The 23,561-nt window shown below is 35.1% G+C and overlaps 2 protein-coding genes across 2 annotated transcripts; one reads left to right on the top strand and one right to left on the bottom strand.

Annotated features, from left to right (window-relative positions):
* Nucleotides 1-1,624: 1,624 nt before the first annotated feature.
* acod1 (aconitate decarboxylase 1) lies at nucleotides 1,625-7,059 on the bottom strand. The gene is given in 11 exon segments (XM_056465258.1): nucleotides 1,625-2,340; nucleotides 2,342-2,418; nucleotides 2,420-2,574; nucleotides 2,577-2,692; nucleotides 4,890-4,989; nucleotides 4,992-5,088; nucleotides 6,460-6,497; nucleotides 6,500-6,539; nucleotides 6,631-6,687; nucleotides 6,689-6,793; nucleotides 6,990-7,059. Coding segments are annotated over 11 exon segments (1,407 nt in total). The 5' UTR covers nucleotides 7,002-7,059; the 3' UTR covers nucleotides 1,625-1,730.
* Nucleotides 7,060-13,871: 6,812 nt separating this feature from the next.
* On the top strand, nucleotides 13,872-15,807 carry LOC130234557 (BTB/POZ domain-containing protein KCTD12-like). Its single transcript, XM_056464794.1, has one exon. It carries the CDS (start codon nucleotides 14,000-14,002, stop codon nucleotides 14,864-14,866), a length of 867 nt encoding a protein of 288 aa, XP_056320769.1. The 5' UTR covers nucleotides 13,872-13,999; the 3' UTR covers nucleotides 14,867-15,807.
* Nucleotides 15,808-23,561: the final 7,754 nt, after the last annotated feature.

Raw genomic sequence — 23,561 nt, 5'->3', positions numbered from 1 at the left:
TACTTTTCGATTAATCACCCAGCCCTATTCCTGAGCATTAAATCAGGATATTATAATGATTTCTGGGAAGGATGTGGTTAATCAACATCACTGAAATAAATAACATTTTTTACATTTATTAAAAAAGAGGAAAATAGTTTTGTTAAATTGTTCTGATTTTACTGCAACAAATAACTCAGCCTTGGCTTGAGCCTTAACAGAAAAAGACCAACTCTAAACATTTTGGTAGTGTAAGTGACTTTATTATGTAAATGAATATAAAGCAAGAGTGCAACATGGAAGAGAGAATAAAAATAAATAAAAACGAAATGATGTGAAACCTTCGATTCAGAAAGTTAGAGATCTAAATTTTACAGAGCATTATTACTCAATGCTGTGTATCTGGATAAAAAGCCTGACAGTCAAATGCATTGGTTCCCAAAGTGGGGGTCGCATGGTGATTTCTAAAGTCAAATAATTTTATGAAACTATTAGAATTATCATATTTAATCCACAAAAAGAAATAATGGATAATAGTTGCAATTAAACAACAACATGCAAATAAAAAGCCATCAGCTTTCCATCTGTTTTTTATAGGATTGGTGTGATTAGATTAACAACACAACAATAGCGTCAGCTGCAGCAGATTGATTTGACAGCACCAGGTCAAACTTTCTGACACATTTATGACAATCAAATACATTACACAACTGAACATTGAAGATGATTTCCATAATTAAATCAAGAATTTACTTGTCCTGAAAACATTGTGCCCACTTCATTAAGGTTAATATTTATTAAACAAATGAATAAATCACTATACATTATAGCCTATGGTTGTTAGACTGTTTTGTGTTGTCAAGATGCTCGTGGTTTATATAGGCTTATTGTTGTGTGTGCAACATTTGCACATTTATAACCACCTCCAAGAATGTGGGGGTCGCGAGTCACTGGCATTATTTTCAGGGTCACGGGCTAAAAGTTTGGGAACCCCTGGTCAAATGCATTTAAAAATGCAAGAGACAAGCAAAACAAATACTTGCCAATCTCCAAAGGATTCTGCACATTTATTTTGATTTTTAAAGCAAGGTTAAGATCGAAAGAGATAGTTTCCTCGAAATGTTAATTTAGTCATCCTCCAAACTGGTAGCCATTAGGATTGCTCCAATCTCGGGAAAAAAAATTATAATCACGATTATTTTGATAAAAATTGTAATCATTATAATTTTTTCTATAAATAAGGTTGCTTTACACATACATTTCAGAGATCATGAAAACTCACGAAACCATAGCAATACCAAAGCAGAATGGAATTGGGTAAGCTAAAATGTCTGTAGTGAATGAGTGTGTATGGATGTTTCCCACTAATGGGTTGCAGCTGGAAGGGATCTGCATATGTAAAAACATATGCTGGATAAGTTGGCGGTTCTTCCGCTGTGGCGACCCCAGATTAATAAAGGGACTAAGCCGAAAAGAAGAATGAATGAATGAACAGCCCTGTTAAGACCAAAAGAAAAACAGTCAGTGGCTACCACTTTTTCACGTTCTTCAAAATATCTTCTTTTGGGTTCATCAGAAGATACAAACAGTTCTTTAGGACATTTTTAGTATCTTTTTAAGCCAAATTAGCAGAAAACGTTTTTTATTTTGTCACCACAACTGCGTCAAACTGACAAAAGTTGGCAAATCTTTCAAAAAGGAGAACAAAGTCAGTACAGCTTTCAATCTCCAAAAATCTGCCTCACAAACACTCAAGCCAACGCAAAGCAGCGGCGCTCGTCTCTCTGTACCATGTGCTTATTAAAGTGCATGTATGACCAGAGTTTGGAGCAGTCTTGATTAGTGTCCAGATGATCTACAGCATAAATGATTTCCTCCAGCACCTCAGCGGGCAGCACAGATGAAGCGTTGAGCCTGAACTTCTTCAGCAGATCCTCCTGACTCAGCGGTTTCCTCCAGTGACCGTAGAAAGTGTCGCAGCGTGCAGTGACATTCCCCATGCGTCGACTCACAGAGATTTCACAATACATCTTCTGAAAGCTTGAGTGATTGTCCTGCGGGTTTTCCAGCTCTACTTTCAGCAGCAGCTCTTTCAGGACGCCTCTGTTCATCTGAGCTCTGCTGAAGGACTGAACGTTGACCTCACCGTCCAGCAATGCAGTGCAACAGTTGAACTGGAAAGAGTGTCTGGCCTGGTGTTCGGTGACCGGAAGCGGACAGTCCACATATCTGGACGAGGGAACTCTGAGAGTGATCTTCTTGATTTGACTGAGATCTGCATTGGGGTGTTTGTCTAAAAATTTGGCCCTCGCTTCTATTGCTGCAATCAGCCCCCAGTGCATGCCGAGGTGAGCGGGAATCGTTTTGCGCGATGTCCTGCTCTTCCAGCACCCATCGGTAGTGAGAATTAGGGGTGACCTCGGCTAGCGGGTGAGGGAGCGTAATCTGGATAGAAGGACCCAAACCCGGATTGAAGATCCAGTATGTGTGTGTTGCCCACAAGGCCGAGGAGAGCGAGTTGAGACGCTTCTAAACCACCCCGGCAGCATTGCCCATGTGGAGGGGTTGGTTTGGGTGCAGCATTGGCCATGGGGCTCCTGCAGATGAGCAGGCGATGGCTAAAGCTGCGATGCTCTGAGCTGCAGGGAGACGCAGGAGTTTAGCTGTCGCTGCTGCGCTGCCCATCACACCAACACCTGCAGGAGGGTGAAATCTGACACACACACATACCAAACACCGTCAATGTCGAACTAATCAGAAGCCAATAATCAAAGGCAGTTGTAGAGTTTTTCATTAGAACTGAATTCTGGTACACTCTAAAAGAATATCTGTGAAGATGAAGTACTGGCAGCTCATTACCAGGTGTTGTACTGTAGTTTAAGTGAAGTGTAGTTTATAAATAATTTCGAGAGGATCACATGTTTAATATTGCTTGCAGCTGGTCCTGCATTATTTAATTTATGATTCACCAATCAGACGACTCCTAATCCACTATAAATACCTTAAGTTCCATATCACAGCCATCTTCGTTTTGAACAATCCCCCCTTCCACCCCTACTCCTCCTCTTTTTACTATGACCTTTTATGTGAAGCTGCTTTGACACAATCTACATTGTATAAGCGCTATACAAAAGAAGGTGAATTGAATTTTCCCAGATGGGTGGCACTGTGGCCCAGTGGTTAGCACTGTTGCCTCTAGTCCCTTACCAAGCCAGCTGACGTCCCCTGGTTTCCTCCCACCGTCCAAAAACAAGCAACTTAAGTTAATCGACTAATCCAAATCGGCATCATAGACATGCTCCTAGTAGTAGTTATCTCTTAAGAGCACTCACTGTCTGTTCATTAGCTACTACAGCAGGGGAGTTCTCGAGATCTACCTGAGCTCAAACCCCTCTCACCTTGCAAACGGGAGGGCTCGAGGATCTTATGAGCTCAGGGCTCTCTCCCGGGACAGCATGCCAAACAAGCTTTATAATCAATCATCAGCTAAGTGTGAACTCTTGAATACTGTAATAACCCCAAAACATATAATCTGTAACTCAGCGTTGACAAATGTCAATTGTCATTTGATAAACTGCAGGGTTGCATTTTCAACATCAAAAGTTCAAGAGAGATCAAGAACCTATATGGGATTTACAGTGGAAATAAAACCCTCCGATCACTCCACACCAGAGAGTTTCTTTTCAAATTCACATTCACTCATATGTAAATGAGTTTTTAAAACTATAGATACATTTACACTATTCAGAAATAACTGTGTTTGCATTTATGACTAAAACTACTAAAGAATTATTTGATTAAATACACCTTATTGAAAATTAGTTGATGTGCATTCAAGTCTGATATGTATGCTACTGACTTTCAGGAAAGTAGGAAGTTTTAACACTTTTATTCAGTTAACAATCATTAATTGATCCAACGTTGATATAAAAGCTTGATAGAGATTAGATTTTCCTCAGAATTTTAAATAAATTGTTCTTTTGAACTTTATTTTCATCAAATAATCTTACAAATGTTATATATGCAGCACCACAGTTTTTAACACAGTGATAATGAAAATCTTGAAATGTTCACGTTTTAACATTTTTAAAATAAATATTTTAATTAAATATTTAAAGTTAATAATAATTATTAGTAGTATAATAGTTGTAGTATTATTAGTAAAGAAACAAGTGACTGACAAATAATGACTACTGAAATTTCAGTGTTAAACTAGAAAACAGGAATACACTATATTTAAATGTTTCTACACATTTTATTTTATTATATAATAACAGAAATATACAACATTTTCAAACTGAAATATTATTCACAATTTTACTTTATTTGATCAAAACAGTGTAGCCTTCGTGAGCATACAAGCTTCGAATGTGTTTCAAAAACCTCCGAAAACACCTCTTTAATCCCAATGGTAGTGTAATTGCATTTTGTTTTATACAACGGACTATTCATTAATAATTCTTAGTTAAGCATTGCTGAATATGTTATCAGTGTTTTGTGTGTTTTTGATTAAATTACTTACATGATACCTTCACAAAAAAGTGAAATTATTTGAATTACTAACTGAAGAGTTCAGATGCAAAAACCTCTAAATGCCGTCTGAAATTTTCCTCTAAAATTGGTATTATATCAGGCTCCTGTGTGTATGTTCAGTAATACCACTTTTATGGCAAAGAATAAGTCCTTTTCCTAGTCTTTAAAGTGAAATATCTCAAAATAAACAAAGGAGGATACGAAAATATAGGATATAGGAGGTTTTTGCATCTGAACTCTTCACTTACTTTAATTATACCACAGATACTGCACACCATACGTGTTTCAGTTTCATTACGACTAATTTCTACTAGCCAAATGATTACATGGTTAGATCAAATAAATGGTTTCAAAACACTTAAAAAAATATGTTGTACCTTTGGGAATGGTTGTGTGCCTCTTTGGAAAACCTCAGCAGTCTCCCCTGAACCTCTATGCCCACATTGAAAGCCAGGAGTAGCTCCAGGCCAGAGGGTTAACAGGCAGTGTTTCAGCCAATGCCAGGAGAGCAGGCAACACTGCACCTGACGGGTGAGTGGCGGGATGCCAGGTGTCGTCAAAATCCATAGAGTGCACCTATAATATATATCACAAAACACAGAGGCACAGGTCTCATTAGGAAGAAGACTGCATCTGTACTTTTTCTCCTTAAGGGATCGTTCACTCAAAGATGAAAATGCTGTCATCATTTACTCACCCTCAACTCGTTCCAAACCACATATTTTTGTTCTGTTTGACACAAAAGAAGATATCTTGACTTTCATAGTAGGAAACAACTAATTCTACAGAGGTCAATGGTTATCAGTTTCCAGTGTTCTTCAATGTAACTTCCTTTTGGTTCAACAGAAAAAAGACAGAATATTCATTTTTGGTGAACAATCCTTTTAAGTATTTCAACATTAAACTGACTAAAAACTAATTTTTAAATCTTAACATGTAATTTTAATTAGCTGAAGTAACACAAAGCACACAGTATTGGCTTTATATACAGTTGAAGTTAGAATTATTAGCCCCCCTGTTTATTCCTCCCCAATTTCTGTTTAACGGAGAGCAGATTTTTTCAGCACATTTCTAAACAATATAGGTTCAATAACTTATTTCTAATAACTGATTTATTTGATTCTTTGCCATGATGACAGTAAATAATATTTGACTAGATATTTTTTAAGACACTTCTATACAGCTTAAAGTGACATTTAAAGGCTTAACTAGGTTAATTAGGTTAAACTAAGCTGGTTTGGGTATTATGAGGCAAGTTATTGTATAATGATGGTTTGTTCTGTAGACTATCAAAAAAATATAGCTTAAAGGAGCTAATAGTTTTGACTTAAAAATGGCTTTAAAAAATTCAAAAGTGCTTTTATTCTAGCCGAATAAACAAATAGACTTTCTCTAGAAGAAAAAATATTATCAGACATACTGTAAAATGTCTATGCTCTGTAAACATCATTTGGGAAATATTTAAAGGAGAAAAAATTCAAAGAGGGCTATAATTCTGACTTCAACTGTATATTTAACTTGCTGTTTTGAGTCAGTTTAATTTAATGTACGCTGAAATGGCTTGTAAAAGTTACAGTAGTCAACATTTTAAATGGATCAAAAATGTTTTTTAAAATTGTCCTAAAACAAAAAAGGGGTGTTGATCAGTAGATTAAGCACAGTTTTGATGAATGGGTTTTAAACCACTTCAAATGTTGACAACTGTAGTTTGAAATAAAAAAATAAAAAAATCAAAGACTACAGCTAATTTTTACTGTGTATTTGAAAATCCTACATGCAACACCATCAACTTTAATTTAAATTTTTTAACTGACATGAATTATTTTCTAAATTTAGCAAGTTAAACACGGCTTATATTTAACCAGATGTACCTTGCAGTGAGTTTAATGTAATGTCAGCAACTCTAAAGTTATTTAGAGTGTATTTTAAAAAGACTTACCGCGACACCATAACAAAAGCAGCATACTGAGGTGGAAGAGATGATCCGGTCTTCCCCAGACCTTGCTGTTTTCTAGTGCTTGCTGCCTCTAATTCATAAATGATCAAAGCAGAGTCAGACATAAAAACTGTAAAACAAAACAGGGTGCTCACACCAAACACCACACCACACAAACTCACCTGGCTGCACTGAAGCACAGTGTTAAAGACTGGTGTTCTGGTTCCAATCAAACCCACCTCCCCGTGTGTCCAGAATCATCCGCTTACTCCTCCTGATGACTTCATCTGTCAGATGAGATGTGCTCAGACAGGACACAGCTGCCCCAAAACTATCCGTAACACTCTGACAAAAGAGCAGAAGAAAATAATTAACACACTCATCAACAGCACCAACACTTTCTAGGTGCATTTGAATTAAAATGTAGCAAAGACCAATACAATGAGCCTGAAATAACAAACTACATAAACAAGGCTTGCTGGACAATTATATTTTAGCGGCAGATAAATGCTGAATGAAATGTTTATTTAGAAGTGAATACCTTTCGGATCATTGTGTGAGCTCTGAATTTTGATTGAGTTCAGTTTGGCAGCCTTATATACTAACATCTCCTACTGGCAAACGACCTCACTAACCACCAAGTTTCCATGTTACTAAACCACAATAGCGTGAAGAGCAGTATTTCACAATTTGGTGACTACCTTATGATTCACGCATTGCGCAGCGCACACAGTTCACATTAGAAGGACATTTTCAATCATATGTTTTGATTTTTGCAATATTTCTTTCCACTGAATATGTAGTAAGATGTGAAAGCAAATGCTTTTAAATAATATAATTTACACTAGCAGTCAAAAGTTTGGGGTCAGTAGGATTTTAAATGTTTTTAAAATAAGCTCTTCTGCTCACCAAGACTGCATTTATTTCATCAAAATAGTGAAATAGTGAAATGTTTATGCACTATAAGACAAACTGTTCGTAAGTAGTTTATTATTTAATTTAATCCTTATTCCAGTGATTTTAAAGATGAATTGTCAGCTTCATTACTCCAGTCTTCAGAGTCACATGACCCTTCAGAAATCACTATTAATTATTATTGTTATTATTATTATTATTAATTAATAATAATGGTAATCGTAATAAAAGCAATAATGACTGGAGTAATCATTTAATTTGAAACTACATACAATAGGAAAGCAGTTATTGAAAATGTTAATAAATATTTAACAATTTAACCCTTTTTTTTGTTTTGTTTTTTACATTTAATAAATGCCTCATTGATGAACAGAATCATTTTCTTTAAAAAAAAAAATTAATAACTGACTCCAAAGTTTTGACTGGTAGTGTGTGTCTATATATTACTCAAAGACATTTCTTTCACATGTGTTTTCTCCTTTAAAGATCTGATGCACTGTAAAAAATACTGGGTGCCTTAAATTTTAAGCTGAATCAAACTAACCTAATGAGTCATTTGAACCTACGTTATAAACTGACTTAAAACAGTTTGTGTAACTTATACAATTAAGTTAGAAGATGGTTAACAGTTTAATAAGTTACAATTAAATAAAACATAAGTTGTCATGACTAAGTAATCATACTTTTTTTTACTTTTTGATATTTCTTCTGAAGTATTTTGCATAAAATGAGAGTTGGTCAGAATTACAAATATTTTCATTTGATGTGATCTCTTAACACTTAAAGTTTAAGAAGTGTTGTCTGAAAACATTTGTTAAACAATTGACATTTTACTCTATGACAACATTTCACTTTTGAAGGTTTTGCAGAACGAAGTACATTTTCACTTTTGCAGTTTGCAGAACGAAGCACATATTTTATCTGTAGGCCTATACACAGCTATAAATCATTTATCTATAAGTGGTTTCTTAGTTTTTTTCACAGATGTACAGGTGAAGTCAGAATTATTAGCCCACCAATTTTTGTTTACAACGGAGAGCAGATTTTTTCAACACATTTCTAAACAATATAGTTTTTAATAACTCCTTTCTAATAACTGATTTATTTGCTCTTTTGCCATGATGACAGTAAATAATATTTGACTAGATATTTTCAAGACACTTCTATACAGCTTAATGGACATTTAAAGGCTTAACTAGGTTAATTAGGTAACCAAGCAAGTTAGGTAATTAGGCAAGTTCATGTATAACGCTGGTTTGTTCTGTAGACTATCGAAAACAAATATATAGCTTAAAGGGGGTAATACGTTTGACCTTAAATGGTTTGAAAAAATTAATAACTGCCTTTTATTCTAGTTCAAAATAAACAAATAAGACTTTCTCTGGAAGACAAAATATTATCAGAACATACTGTGAAAATGCCTTGATCTGTTTAACATCATTTGGAAAATATTTTAAAAAAGAAACAAATTCAAAGTAGGTTTAATAATTCGGATTTTAACTGTATGTACTGTAAAATAATACCTATTTACATTTTGCATAAAGTTAAATAGAGGTTGAAGACTCCAGACGTTTACCGCCCTTTAGAAATGTATTCTTTTTACATGTTAATGTTGAATGATATGATTTGAGTGCTTTCACAGAATGAGACACTGAAAACAGAGGACTGTATAATCAGTTCATATGATATTAGGAATATGAGCTCTCATTTCCTGATCTCTTGTATCTAGCAGTAAGTGTATCTCTTCAGCATTTGTGAAATCTGGAAATTCTTCTGCTATTGCGTATTAGAGTTAGAGAGTACTTTTCTGTTGGTCACTGCTTCCTCATAGTGTCACACTGAGTTTGCCTCTGAAAGGGAAAGAAATAGAGGTTTATTGCCCCTTTAATGTAAAAATTGTTAAGTTTTTTGCGTTTATATTTGTCAATGGAAATGTTTAAAGATAAAAAATGTCAAAATAATCAATAGATTATAATAAATATCAATAAATAGATTTATTTGAAATGAATTAAGCTCATTTCAGGCTACTGATGTACTCTTAAACTGAACGGAGTGTAAAATATATAGGACTGTGTTCAGGTGCTTAAGGATTAAAGTGATCCCCCCAAACTTTAAGTTCTGTCATCATTTACTCCCCGTGACCCTAATATTCTTGTAATTTTCTTCTCTTTTTTCTGTTTAACACAAAAATATTCTAAAGAATGTTGAAAACCGTGGTGACTTACTGAGGCACGAGACCACTCTTGTGAAACACAGACACCTCAAGACAGTTCCAGGAGGTAATGATACTGAACCACCTTGATGACAGACTTGGTTGAGGGATTTTAGAATGACCAAAGTGAAGTTTCATAAACTAATTTCGAGAGGAGCACATGATATGATTGAGCACAAATGGATCAATTTCTCCCTACTGTTCTATCTTCGTTAGGAAGAATCCCCCCTTCCACCCCATCTCCTCCTTTTCCTCCCTTTTCTAAAGGGGTAGCTCTTGAGACCTACCTGATCTCGGATCTCCTGATATGCTTATCGACCGAGGCGGGAGCCCTGGGCTCAAATATCTCCGAGCTCAGGGTTCTCTCCCGGGACAGCATGCCAACCCTGCTTATACGCCAAGCGTATCTAAGTGGGAACTCTTGAAAACAATATTTCAGATGTCTTACAATGCGGTCTGTCCGCTGGCTAGTCATTAATGCTAATGCATCATGCCTATTTTTTATTATCCACAACAACAAATTTATTTGGAAAATGGTGTTTCCACTGTAGTTTATGCAATTTTCTTTTCTTATTGGATAATAAAAAAGTATCCTAGTCAGTTGTGAGCATATGGTTTTATGCATATTTCATAATTTATGCACATTTCTGTTTCCATTAATGCAATATTCCATTATAGGCATAAAACCAGTGGGTGGAAACATACCTATTGACTTCTATAGGGAAAACAAATGCTATGGAAGTCATTGGCTATTGGTTTCCAACATTCTACAATATACTTTCTCTTGTGTTCAACAGAACAACAACAAAAATAAAAATAAACATCAGCTAGTCTGGAAACAAGTCAAGGGTGAGTAAATGATGACAAAATTGTAATTTTTGGGCAAACATACACTCATCCAGCACCAGTTACACCTGATTAACTGATGGTATATACACACAGCATAGCGGCAACTTAGTTCACTTTTAGGGATCACAGAATGTCCAAGATCATCAAAAACAGATCATCAAAATAGGGAAGAACCACCAGTGTGGCCAGATTGGCTGCTCTGAGTAATTCAGAAACTGAAACTCACACACAGAACCATTTCTAGGGTTTACAGACAATAATCTGTGAATGAGATAATGTCCAGTGTGAAGGGAGGTTTTGAAGCCAAAAATGTCTTGTGAAAGTTAGAGGTCAGAGAAGAATGACCAGACATAGGTCATGCTGAAAGAAGGTAACTCAAATTTGGCCCGTTTCACTGAGAGGTACAGTACATAAGGGGTCGGTACGGGTCACCTTTATCTGGCTTGCGTTTTCACAGCCAAAAGGATTCCTTTTTGGTGGGCTTGGTGTACAACAAAGTTTCAGACGACATAATTTTTACTTGAGGAAATCTCAGTAAAGCCGTACGGGTCATTCACATATCATATGAGAAGCATTTCTCAGAAAACAGATGCTTTATACACATAAATACTGGTGTTAAATGTTCATTACTAACCTTTCTATGAACATGATTTGATTATAACTGCAGATCAATGATACTGCATGTCTTTAAACTTGTGGGGGAAACTGGAGCACCCAGAGGAAACCGTTGTGAACAAGGGGAGAACATGCAAACTCCACACAGTGATGCCAACTGACCCAGCTGAGGCTCGAACCAGCGACCTTTTTGCTGTCAGGGGACAACGCTACCCACAGCCCCACTGCGTCGCCCATCTTCACAATTGGACAATATAAAATTAGTTTGCCTGGACTATTAAGGCATGATTTCTGCTGCAACATTTGGCTGGTTGAAAATAAAACATAAAAAAATGTCATGTAGCAAAAATTGTGATTCAGTGTAAAGGTCCAGGCATTTATATTTAATAAACATAAATTGCCTTTCTCGGAATGTCCAAATAAGTGTTGTTGTCTTTAACTATAAAATGTTTCTTTTAATTAACAGTTTCCCAGAGTTTGTGATTCATTAATGTTTTCTGTGTATTTATTCATCAAATTATGAAGCCTTGACCCTTTACTCACAATTATACTGTTGAAAAGATTAACAAAGCAACTTTAATGACATTTTTAGAAGTTAGAAACAATAAATTGTGCGTTTCTGTTTATGAAAATTATGTTCCAAAGTAGTTATTATGAGCTGACAGTATTTTTACTGTGGCCCTATTTTACAGACTTTTTCTTTACAGTTTATTATCTACAGTGCTCAGCGTATATGAGTACACCCCTCACAAATCTATCTTTTAAATTCATATTTTTAATAGGAAGCCATACAATATTATATTTGTGCATTTAAAGTTGAAGTCAGAAATATTCGTCACCCTTTGAACTTTTTTTTCTTTTAAAAATTTTTTCCAAATTATGTTTAACAGAGCAAGGAAATTTTCACAGTATGTCTGATAGCCTTTAAATGTCACTTTAAGCTGTATAGAAGTGTCTTGAAAAATAGCTAGTCAAATATAATTTACTGTCATCATGGCAAAGATAAAATAAATCAGTTATTAGAAATGAGTTATTAAAACTATTATGTTTAGAAATGTGTTGAAAAAACTAGTACAGCCAAATTTATATCATATAGAAAAATATTAAATACAAATTTAAAAGAGAGGAAAAATCAAGAGAAGCAAAAATATAGATTTTTTTTTTATTTTGTAGATCGTAATTTTGTTTTCAATATTTTACTTAAATTTAATTGTTTTATCTTTCAATTTCTGTATATGTTCAGTGACTAAAATATTATTTTAATAAATATATCTGTTTAATAAATCTGTTTTGTTTAAATACACCAAAATACATTGCCTATATTCACTGAGAAATAGATAAAAATGTTCATTTTCAAAATGGGGTGCACTCAATTATGCTGAGCACTGAATTTTATCATACAATATTTTGTTTATTGATACTAAAATGTCAATAGGCCTAAATGTTACTTTGTTAATCTGTAAATTTAAATTGTCACCACTGATATTTGTAGGAGCACAGATCAAGGTCCCATTATACACTTCAGAAGTGTACAAAAAAATGAAAACACCTGTGAATCACAAGGTACTTTTAAAATATGTTGTGTGGAGATTGAAGTATCCAGGAAGCGTGTGGAGGATGTGCAGTTTGTTAGAAGTCATTCATTCAGTGTAACAAGGTCAAAAATCATTCTGAAATCATAAAGACTTAAAATAGTGACCATGTGGTCCTGCAGAATGGTTTTTACTCTTACATATTTGGTAGTTTCCACTTTTCATGGTGGGGTAACATTACAAATACTCATTACTCAGTAAAATGCCATAAACACAATTATTGTTGAATGAATTAATAAATGCAAACTGCTGGCCACATGGTAGGAGGTGAACTTCCCTCTTTCTAGAACTTCTACACCAGGCGGTGCATGAGGAAAGCCAAAAGAATCATCAGCAACTCCAGCCACCCATGCAAGCTATGGACATTTCTCTCTGCTACCCTCAGACAGAGAGTTCCGCAGCATCACACACCAGCCGACTGAAGGAAAGCTCTACCCACAGACTATCAGGCTGATGAACACAACACACCTAACACAAACTCTTTCCATACCCCTCACTGCATATCATCAAGATGTAGCATGCACTGCAATTTAACCAAATCCCCACCTTAAAACAATATTGCCTACAACAATTAGCCAAACTACTTTTACAGCTTTTAGACGTGTACTTGTTTTTCTGTGCCTATATGTGTGTTTTGCTTAACGTATTTAACGTATTGCAACACTGCTAATAGTATATCGTTTTATTTTATGGAGTATGTTGAAGTATTTTGTAGTGTCTGGAGCTAGCACCTAAGCGTTTCACTCATCACAGTAGACGTGCTGCTGATGATGCGACAATAAAAGTGATTTGATTTAAAATTAATGCTAAAATTTGCTGGACAACTTGACTGCTGATTGGTAGCTGGTTGATAAAAGTCTGTAATAAAAGCCGTCATTCATGGTCATGTTGTATCCGATCTAAACGATTGCTAAACCTGTTGATATGTGACTTTTTACTATAAGCATTTTACTAGTAGCCTACTTTCAACTGTGAAGTTTGGTAGCCGCAGTTCTATTTCTACCACCAGATGTCGCTATTCTCTTTGTCAAAAGGCACAAGAGAAATGTCAATTCTGTAATTAACTGTTTTCACCCGCTGCGTGATGGATAGAGAGAATATTTCGTTTAGCCGTGCATCTTTCCGCCATTTTATGATCTACATTTAGCATCCTTACACTTTTGTTGCATGAGATACACTAGCATCTGAACACTGACAGCAGGAGGCATGAAAGCTGTTGGTCTCATTTTGCCAATAAAGCGTTAACATCGTTCGTCTTCTCTCCCCTCCCACAGCCTATTTAAACAAACATCTGCCCTTATCCCGAGCCTTTGGGAAGCCCTTTGCGCACAATCGCGAGTGACTGGCATCTTCGGCAGAGGAGACGCGATGGCTTTGGCAGATCCCGAGTGTGGAATATCAAACGGCGCTGATTCCGCGTCCCCGTTCTCCGTCATTATCGAACTTAACGTGGGAGGACAGGTGTATGTAACACGGCACACCACTTTAATAGCCGTACCGGACTCTCTGCTGTGGACCATGTTCAGTAAGAAAACACCGGCTGAACTGGCGCGGGACAGCAAAGGTCGCTTCTTTCTGGACAGGGACGGCTTTCTTTTCCGCTACATTTTAGACTACCTACGGGATCTAAACCTGGTTCTGCCGGACTATTTTCCAGAAAAGAGCAGGTTACAGAGAGAGGCTGAGTTCTTTCAGCTGCGGGACCTCAGCAAGCTCTTGAGTCCCAAAATGAGTAAAGACAACTCCATCACTGACGAGATCTGCCAGAGTGACTCGGAGGAGCCGAGCGCGAGCGCGACTCCAGTGGTCGGACCCGAGACTTCTCGCACACTGTCCGTCGCCAGCAGCGCACATTCTCCCTCCCTGGAGTCCAGAAAGTCGGGTTACATCACGGTTGGTTACCGAGGCTCATACACAATGGGAAGAGACATACAGACAGATGCCAAATTCAGGCGGGTCGCGCGGATCACTGTATGCGGGAAGACTTCTCTGGCAAAGGAGGTGTTTGGAGACACTTTGAACGAGAGCAGAGACCCGGACCGGCCTCCAGAGAGGTACACGTCGCGCTATTATCTGAAATATAATTTCCTCGAGCAGGCGTTTGATAAACTGTCAGAGTTTGGCTTCCAGATGGTCGCGTGCAGCTCCACGGGCACGTGCGCGTACTCAAGCAGCGACCCAAACGAGGACAAAGTCTGGACAAGCTACACAGAGTACGTTTTCTGTCGAGAATGAGCCAAAAGCGCTTTATTTAAGAGAGAGAGCGTGTGTATATAGGCGTTACACTACGAGAGTGAAATTTTATCCGGTTTGTATTGGAGTTTTCCCTCATTCACACAAGGCAAATATCTAGTTGTTTACATCATAGAATTGGCTGAGTTTTTAATAGCTGACTATAGGTATTGTTAGAAATAACAAACGCAGAATAACTTGCTATCTCTGCATTTCCATTCAGAAATTCATCATTTCATTCTGTTAGCAGATAAAGATTTTTGTAATTCAGATTCAAGGGCCTATTTGTAAAAAGATTTCCAGATGTGTTTTGTACTCGTTCTTCTTTATGCATGCATCAACAAATGCTTCATCCCAACACTGCACAGAGAGCACATTTGTAAGATTTTGATGAGTGTTCTTAATGAGATTTTTGTTACTGGGTGAATGATTTAAAAGATGATTCCACTTTAAGGAAAATTCATTTACTGAATCATTAAGCAACCATCTGGAAAGAGTCTGACATTCATCACTGATAGGTCTCAATGACACTTTCCCCTTAAATTCTGGTTCATCTTTTCAAATAGCTTAAACAACGAAAAATATAACTGCTGCCTTAATTTTATTTTTATTTTTGTAAAATTATAGTGGTGCCAAAGTTACCTGCAGTAATTCTTTGCACTTTTAGACTAATTTACATTTGAACAATGCAGATTAAGAAATTTGAGTTGAACATCTTAATCGTGAAGTGTATGGAAACAATGACATTACAACTTTATTCTTTGACAAGGCTTAAAGCGCATAAACCATATTGTATTTTGTACACATTTTGCTTGGACGAAAAGGTGGAATTATTTGGTTTGCCTTTTCTTCTCTATGTTGCAACAAAGTGCTCCCTTTTACTCCAGCATTGTAAAGTGTCTCTGTTGTCTGTTCAAAGAGTTGATCATTCAATAAATTATAATCTGTCATAATATTTCAGCATCAGCCTCATTTTTGTTTGTTTCCAGTGTGTCAGAGTGGCTGGAGGGCATAGCAAGACATGTAACCAGCTGCTGAACACTCTCGATTTGCTCTCCTGTTTAGTGTAAATGCATCCCATGATTTTTGTGCTTTTCATTTTTAAAAGACATTACATAGAAATCCCGAAATGCATGTTTGAATTTAAATAGGGTAAAAGTTAAAGTTGTCAGAGCTCTAACACAAACCATTAGGGAGAAAATGAATTGGAGGGAAATAACTGGCATTAACAAATCAGTCCTCAAGCTTGCTTTTTGGATGGATGGAGTATTATTAACTGAGCTCTTGAGAGGTTTGGGGGTCAGCCAGAATATTTCAGTGGCCTGATCATGGATCATTGCCAGACCTAATGAATACGATGTACAATAGATCCCTTTCCGTTTTGTGTGACACGAATGTTGTTGAATTGCAGATGGCGCAGCTGTGCACAAATATAGGTGGCATTATCATTTCAAGTGTAAATAATGAAAGGATCCAGCTGCAAGGTTAGGGTTATAGGACGGGTCTCTCTGTTTGCATGCATTAATGAAATCTGTACACAAGTGTATATCTTATTTTAAATTTTCTGTGAACGTGCATGACTTCCAACTCATTATTCACTATAGGAAAACTAACTATAATGATAACAATGCATGTGTAACGGCTACACAATGTAAACTATAAACCAGTGTGTTTTAGTAATTTTAATAAAATAAATTAATCGGTGATAGCAGAATTCATGTGCCTTAAAGATTGGGCCAAATTATATCATGTTTATAAAGAGAAGAGGACATAGGGCTGCACGATATTGGAAAAATCTGATATTACGATATTTTATTTTTCTTCAATAAACATCGTGATATGAATATAGTTTTAGTAGATGGTTTGAATAGCTCTATTTGAGCATTTTACAAGGGGGTCTAACAGTATTCGGGTACAGAAATTTAATCGCAATGCAAAAAATAAAAATGCATTGGTCACACTTGATGGTCCGTTTGTTGAATTTAAGTTACATTGCATCTACATATGAACTAATTCTCATCAGATTACAAGTAGACTCTTAGGTTGGGGTTAGGGTTAGTGTTTGTGTAAGTTGACGTACTTGCAAAGTTTCTTCTAGTCAGTTAAATGTCTGTTGAAGGAGAAGTATCAACAGATATTTAGCAGACAGTTTAGTTATACTCAAATGGACCATCTAAATAAAGTGTTATAAATGCTTTTCTTTATCTTGTTTCTAGTCCAAATATCATGCAAAAATAGACCATGCAAAATATTGTTTAGTTTTCACCGTCAAAAGAAATAAGTGAAAATTAAGAGTTTTTTTTTAAGCTTGTTTTAAAGAAATTATCTGCCGGTGGGGTAAGTGAAATAATCTTGTTTTCGCTTTGAATTGTAGATATTTGGACTAGAAACAAGACAAAAATTCCAAGTAACAATTTTTTTTTTTGCATAAATCTTATAAATTCCAGATAAATAAAGTGATTTCTCGCCACAGAATTTTTACATTTAGAACAACTGTAATAATGTAGATAAGAGGAAATCTTTATTCTTTTATAACTGGTTCAGTAATGGGTCTTTAGTAACTGGTTCAGTAACAATTTCACTAATATTAGTGAACTAGTTATTTGACAGTAATGGTAATTTATTTACTTACTCTGATTTTACTTTAAGATATACTCTGCCCATGTCTAAAAACAATTTAATATTGCTTGTAAGGCCATCTCCTCTGAGATTTGTATGCTTTTTAGAAATAACAATAATTCAATGATTTCTGTATGTCCCCCTAGACCTGAATCTACTGTTGTTGGATCCATTTGTTTCTCCACTAAAAAAATCCAATCATAAAATCAGGGCTTTATTTTTAGATCTTGTCGTCTCAAATCCTTTGTCTATTTCTTATTGAAACAGACTTTTTGATGATATTAAATGGTTGTATGTTTTGTCACTGCCCCAGAAATTCTTTTAACAAATAAATGAAAGAAATATCTTTTAAAATGATTCACAGATTTTATCCAGTTAAACAATTTGGACAGAAATTCAAAAAGGACAGTGAGGTCTCTTGCTCTTTCTGTGAGACATCCTGAGTCTGTTGCTCACTTGTTTTGGGAATGTTCCTTTGTTAAATCTTTCTGGTCTGATGTAAAGTCTCTAATTGTCCAAAAAGTTTGTGGTGATTGTACTTTAAGCTATAGACATATTATTTTGGGGTTTTACATGAAAGAAAAACAATTCCTTAATTCAACTTTTTGTATAAACCTCATATTATTTATTGGAGAATTTTTTTATACATAAATGTAAATATACTCAATGTAAGTCAAAATTTGTATTTTTTAAAGAGAATTGGAACTCATACTTGTACTTTTTTTTCATGTGCCCTCTCTTATTTATTTATTTTTCCTCTTTTTATATTTATCATTGTCTTTCTTTTGCTTTACGATTATTATATAATTTTGAAAATGGTCACATTCTCTTGTTGCAAAAAAGTAATATTTGTATTGTTTTGTACTATACTTCTATCTGTTTGTATTTCTATCTGACTTGACATTGCATATCTTTGCGATGTGAGTATTGTGGATGTGCACATTGCGACATCAATGCTGAAACGATATATACAGTCCTAAACCCAACCATAAGGCACCCCAGTTAATTAGCTGATGTGATTCAGAGACATATCCTCTGTGACTAACATATCTCATTTGTGATGCACATGTCAGAGGAGAGCACTTGGGGCATTAATCATGTTAAAGTATGAATGTTGAGATATCTAGACAAAAGCAGATTTGTATTGAGTTATTGTCAATAATTCAGAGTTTGATCCACAAACTGCAGCATAAAAATGTCCATTTCTGAATACCTTCTGAACATCTATCGCCATGTCCAGCTTAAAGTCTTTGTTCTGTAGAAAACCTTTTTTTGGCCCAGAAAACCAGATCAAAGAACTGCGTGACAAAACATACCACAAGACTGACTTCAGTCAGAAAAAAAATGTGATTAATTCAATTAAATTCTTAGCTAAAAATAACCATTACTCTCAGCTGGAAAATGTATTAATGGGTCTGTTCACATCATCGCACCACTCTGTTCTTTGTCAGGAGTTTGTTAAGTATAAATTTTAATGGTGTGTTGGGTAGATTACAAATTGTTGTCCAATACGGATTTTAATTTGCAATAATGACACATCTATATTCCACATTTTAAGTCATTTAATTAGGGTGGCTCAGTGGTTAGGACTGTCGTCTCACAGCAAGAGAGGTCATTGGTTTGAGTTCTGGCTGGCATATCTGTGTGGAGTTTGCATGTTGTCCCCGTTTGCGTGGGTTTCTTCCGGTCCTTCGGTTTCCCCCACAGTCCGAAGACATGCGCTATAAATTGAATAAACTAAATTGTCCGTAGTGTATGAGAGTGTGTGAATGAGTGTTTCCCAATATTGGGTTGCAGCTGGAAGGGCATCCACTTCGAAAACATATGCTGGAATAGTTCATTCCGCTGTTGCAACCTCAAATAGAGAAGAAAGCCTATGGAAAATGAAGTAATTTAACCAGAAAACAGTGTAATCATATATTAATTAGATTATTTTCAGATTACTACTGATCTAAGCGTTGATCTGAATCTATTTGTTTGACATAAAAGGACATTTTTCTTTTATGTTGTCAACAACATTAAATGAATTAAACATTACACCATGTTAGTGCTCAATAACTGAAACCTGATTGCATAACACAGATGTAATCATTTACTACCCAGAACTGCTGAGAAGTTACAAGTTGCAGTAATTTATACAGTTTCCAGCCTTTAACTTTTGTACATAGGATTTTATATAACCAACATATGCGGCAAACCCCATGGTGGAATTTAAGTATAAAATATATTGCCTCAAAACTGCACAGACACTAATATAGAGTCAATCTAGGGCCATATATACTTACAAAATAAAAGAAAGTTTTGCAAACAAAAAATAAAGTATTGAGCAAAAAAATAAATAAATAAAGAACAAAAATAAGAACTGCAAAGGGAAAATTAAGTTTTGAGAACTAAATATAAAGTTTGCAGAGAACAAAAACTGCAAATAAAATCTAGCAGTTGCAAAAAAATTAAAAAATAAAAAATAATAAAAAATAAAATAAAATAATATATATATATATATATATTAATAATATATATATATATATATATATATTATATATATATATATATATATATATATATATATCTATTATATATATAGATATATATATATATATATATATATATATATATATATATATATAATATTTGCAAAACATTTTTTATAGCATTGCCTTTACAAAACCCGTCCAGTCAACTACAATGCTCACTTCGACTTGCTTTTTAGTCAGTGAGTTTGCGATGCTGTTTTCACTTTGCACTTCACGTTTCAGCACATTTCACATTTTGGCCCTGATTTGACTAGAGAGCAGAGTCAAGGGAACGTGAAGTGCATAGTGAAAACAGCATCGCAAACTTACGGTTGACTAAAAAGCTAATCAAAATGAGCATTGCAAGTAACTGAAAAGACAATGCGGTAAAAATGTTTTGCAAATATATATAGTTTTTTAAAAAATTGCAAATATTTAGTTTTTTTTGCTTTTGCACTGCTTGATTTTTATTTGCAGTTCTTTTTTTGTTTGCAAATTTTGTTTTTATTTCTCAAAACTTAATTTTCCCTTTGCAGTTCTTTATTATTGTTTGCAAAATTAATAGTTATTTCTAAAAATGTATTTTGTATTTTTGGAGATTTGCATTTATTTATTTTTTGCTCAAAACTTCAAGTTTTGTTTGACTCCATACACTAAAGCCAAGTGCACAAAACCTGTGGTCTTTAATTGCTGAATGTTCATGAAAGCCAATAAATTACTACTGAAATTTCTGCCAGCACCAGAAGTTGAGGCACAGTCATGCAGAATAGTCACTACAACAATCAAATTAAGAAAAAAAAAACATTCCCCATGTTTTCTTTCAAAAAAAGCCAGATCAAAATTAATACTGGAGGTTGTTTTTGTTTGCTAGCTGCCAATTCAGTACTGTGTCGTTGATTATGTCAAGTAATTTAGACGAGTCTTATTGTGTATGCAATATTTTTGTCTTTTTGGCAGTTTGGCACTAAAAACAATGTCAATGTGTAAACAATGAGTGTGATTGGCTTAAAGCTGGGGTCATGTTTGTACAGTTTGATAAGCAGCAATTAAAAAAGGCTATTATAATTGAAGAATGATCATTTAGTTGCATTCATAACATGTTACCCTACTGATATACGTTTAAGAAAGCTAATGAGGTTACAACAGCTACCATACACTTAAAAGAATTTAATTTGAGAGTATGTTAAACATTCCTTGTGCTGGTGCTAACAGTCTGTCCATGAGGCATTTATATCTTACTTGTGGAAATGCAGAGGCATCATTGCTCACATTGCTTCTATACATTTATAACCTGAACTCCTCACTGAATTTAAGATATGCGTCCAGCACTAAACTACAACAGCTCCCTGTTTTAATTGCTACCAATGTTTGCAGACATAGTATTTGCAAGATGGATGGCGTATGTGTTTTGTTTTTGGAATGGATTGTAGCGTGGCAAAGTGGTTTGGTGTATAATCTGCAACCAGAGCAATTAAGTGACAGATAAATGCATGGTGATTTATTGTATAGACGCATTATCATGGGAGGGGAGAGAGTGCTTTTTGACATCTTTGAAAACATTTGGAAATAAACCTTTGACAACTCCATTTATAACAACCATGAGCTGTAGTCTCTCAGGAAGACACATTAACGGTTTAGCAGATCATCGCCTTGAACACTCAGCCGCCTCTAGAGGCTTGAAACCGGTTTATGGTGTAGTTCTTTTACTAGAAATAATACTCCAGTTGAGCTGTTGCACTGTCAATTACTTATTATTGTTATTTTTAACATAACTTACATTTATCCTATATAATATGTGACTCTGGAGTCTTATGTTGCACTAGTATATTGTAAATAAGATAAAATAGCTAAACATAAGAAAATAGCTAAAAATTCTGCATGGGTCAAAGTTATTGATTTATATCTTATACCAACAACATTAGGACATTAAGTGAAGATTATGTTCCATTAAGACATTTTTATTATTTTTGTACCATAGATATATAAAAACCTGAGTTTTGATTGGTGATGTGCATTGCTAAGAACTTAATTTGGACAACTTTAAAGGCATTTTTTTAATAATAAGTTTTCAGATATTCAATAGTGTCACTCTTGCCAAATTTTGCCGTATCCTAACAAACTATACATCAATGGAAGGATTATTTATTCAGCTTTCAGATAATGCATAAATCTCAATTAAAATAATTACACCTATGACTGGTTTTGTGGTATAGAGTCATATGCTGTTAAACAAGAATAAGAAAATGATTTAGCGGCTACACTATACCAGACAAAAGTCTTGTTGTCGATCCAAAATGTAAGAGCAACAAATAATAACTTGACTTAGTTAAAGGTAGATTTTTTCTAATGAATCATCTGTTGAACTGCATCAAATCATCACAAATACTGCAGAAGACCTATTGGAACCAGCATGGACTCTCACAGATATCTGTCAAGTTTGGTGAAGGAAAAATTATGGTTTGGGGTTACATTCAGTATGGGGGCATGCGAGAGATCTGCAGATTGGATGGCAACCTTAACAGCTCGAGGTATCAGGACATTTGTGTTGCCCATTACATTACACACAACACGAGCGGGCAAATTCTTCAGCAGGATAGCGCTCCTTATCATACTTCAGCCTCCATATCAAAGTTCCTTAAAGCAAAGAAGGTCAATGTGCTCTAGGATTGGCCAGCCCAGTCACCAGTAAGATCATTATTGAGCATTTCTGGGGTAAGATGAAGGAGGGAGGCATTGGAGATGAAGCCAAATAATCTTGATGAACTCTGCGAGTCCTGCAAGAACTTTTTCTTTGCCATTCCAGATTACTTTAATAATAAGTGATTTGAGTCATTGCAGAGATGTATGGATGCAGACCTGCAAGCTCAGGGGAGTCATACACAATATTAATTCTTTTTCCACTGCACCATGACTTATATTCTTTATATTCTATGCTGTACATCATTTCTTTTCATCATTTAAGTGTCAAGACTTTTGTCTTAGTAAAGTCAAGAGCTTACTTTTAATTAAATAATTAAAATCAAGGCATGATCATATTTTATTTTGGTAAATATGCGTAATTTAGAGGCTTTTGCCTTCCATATAAGCCTCTTCTGATTCCAAATGATCAACTAGAAGTCAAGTTATTATTTGTTGTTCCTAAAACTTGGATAGACAACAAGACTTTAGTCAGGTAGTGTATATTTTCTTGGTTTATTTAATAAACACAAGAATGTATGAGACACGATGCGCATCTTAATTGAAGATTGGTGTCTATATTATGATATACTGTTGCTTCATTCAGTTGTGACTGAGTTTAAGAGGTTTTGAATGGTGTGCAACAGAAATGACTGTATGTGCAAAGTGACCAGGCTGGTATTTCACACCATTTCGTTTCAGTGACATCACTAAACTGTGCTTCAGACATGAACATCTGAAAAGACCTGACAAGAGATTTCAATTATAGCAATTATTGTAGTCTTGACAGAATGACAGCATCTTTTCACTGAGCAAAAATTATACAAAGCCTAAAATGTCCTATAAAAGTGTATTGTTGCAGCACATGAGAGATTCTACAAATGTTTACA

The sequence above is a fragment of the Danio aesculapii genome, chromosome 9 (assembly GCF_903798145.1).
Source record: "Danio aesculapii chromosome 9, fDanAes4.1, whole genome shotgun sequence".
NCBI lineage: Eukaryota > Metazoa > Chordata > Actinopteri > Cypriniformes > Danionidae > Danio > Danio aesculapii.
This window is presented reverse-complemented; position numbering and strand designations above follow the sequence as displayed.

What these genes read in the sequence shown, in the direction of transcription:
- LOC130234557 (XM_056464794.1), top strand. Translation starts at nt 14,000, where the DNA reads ATGGCTTTGGCAGATCCCGAGTGTGGAATATCAAACGGCGCTGATTCC.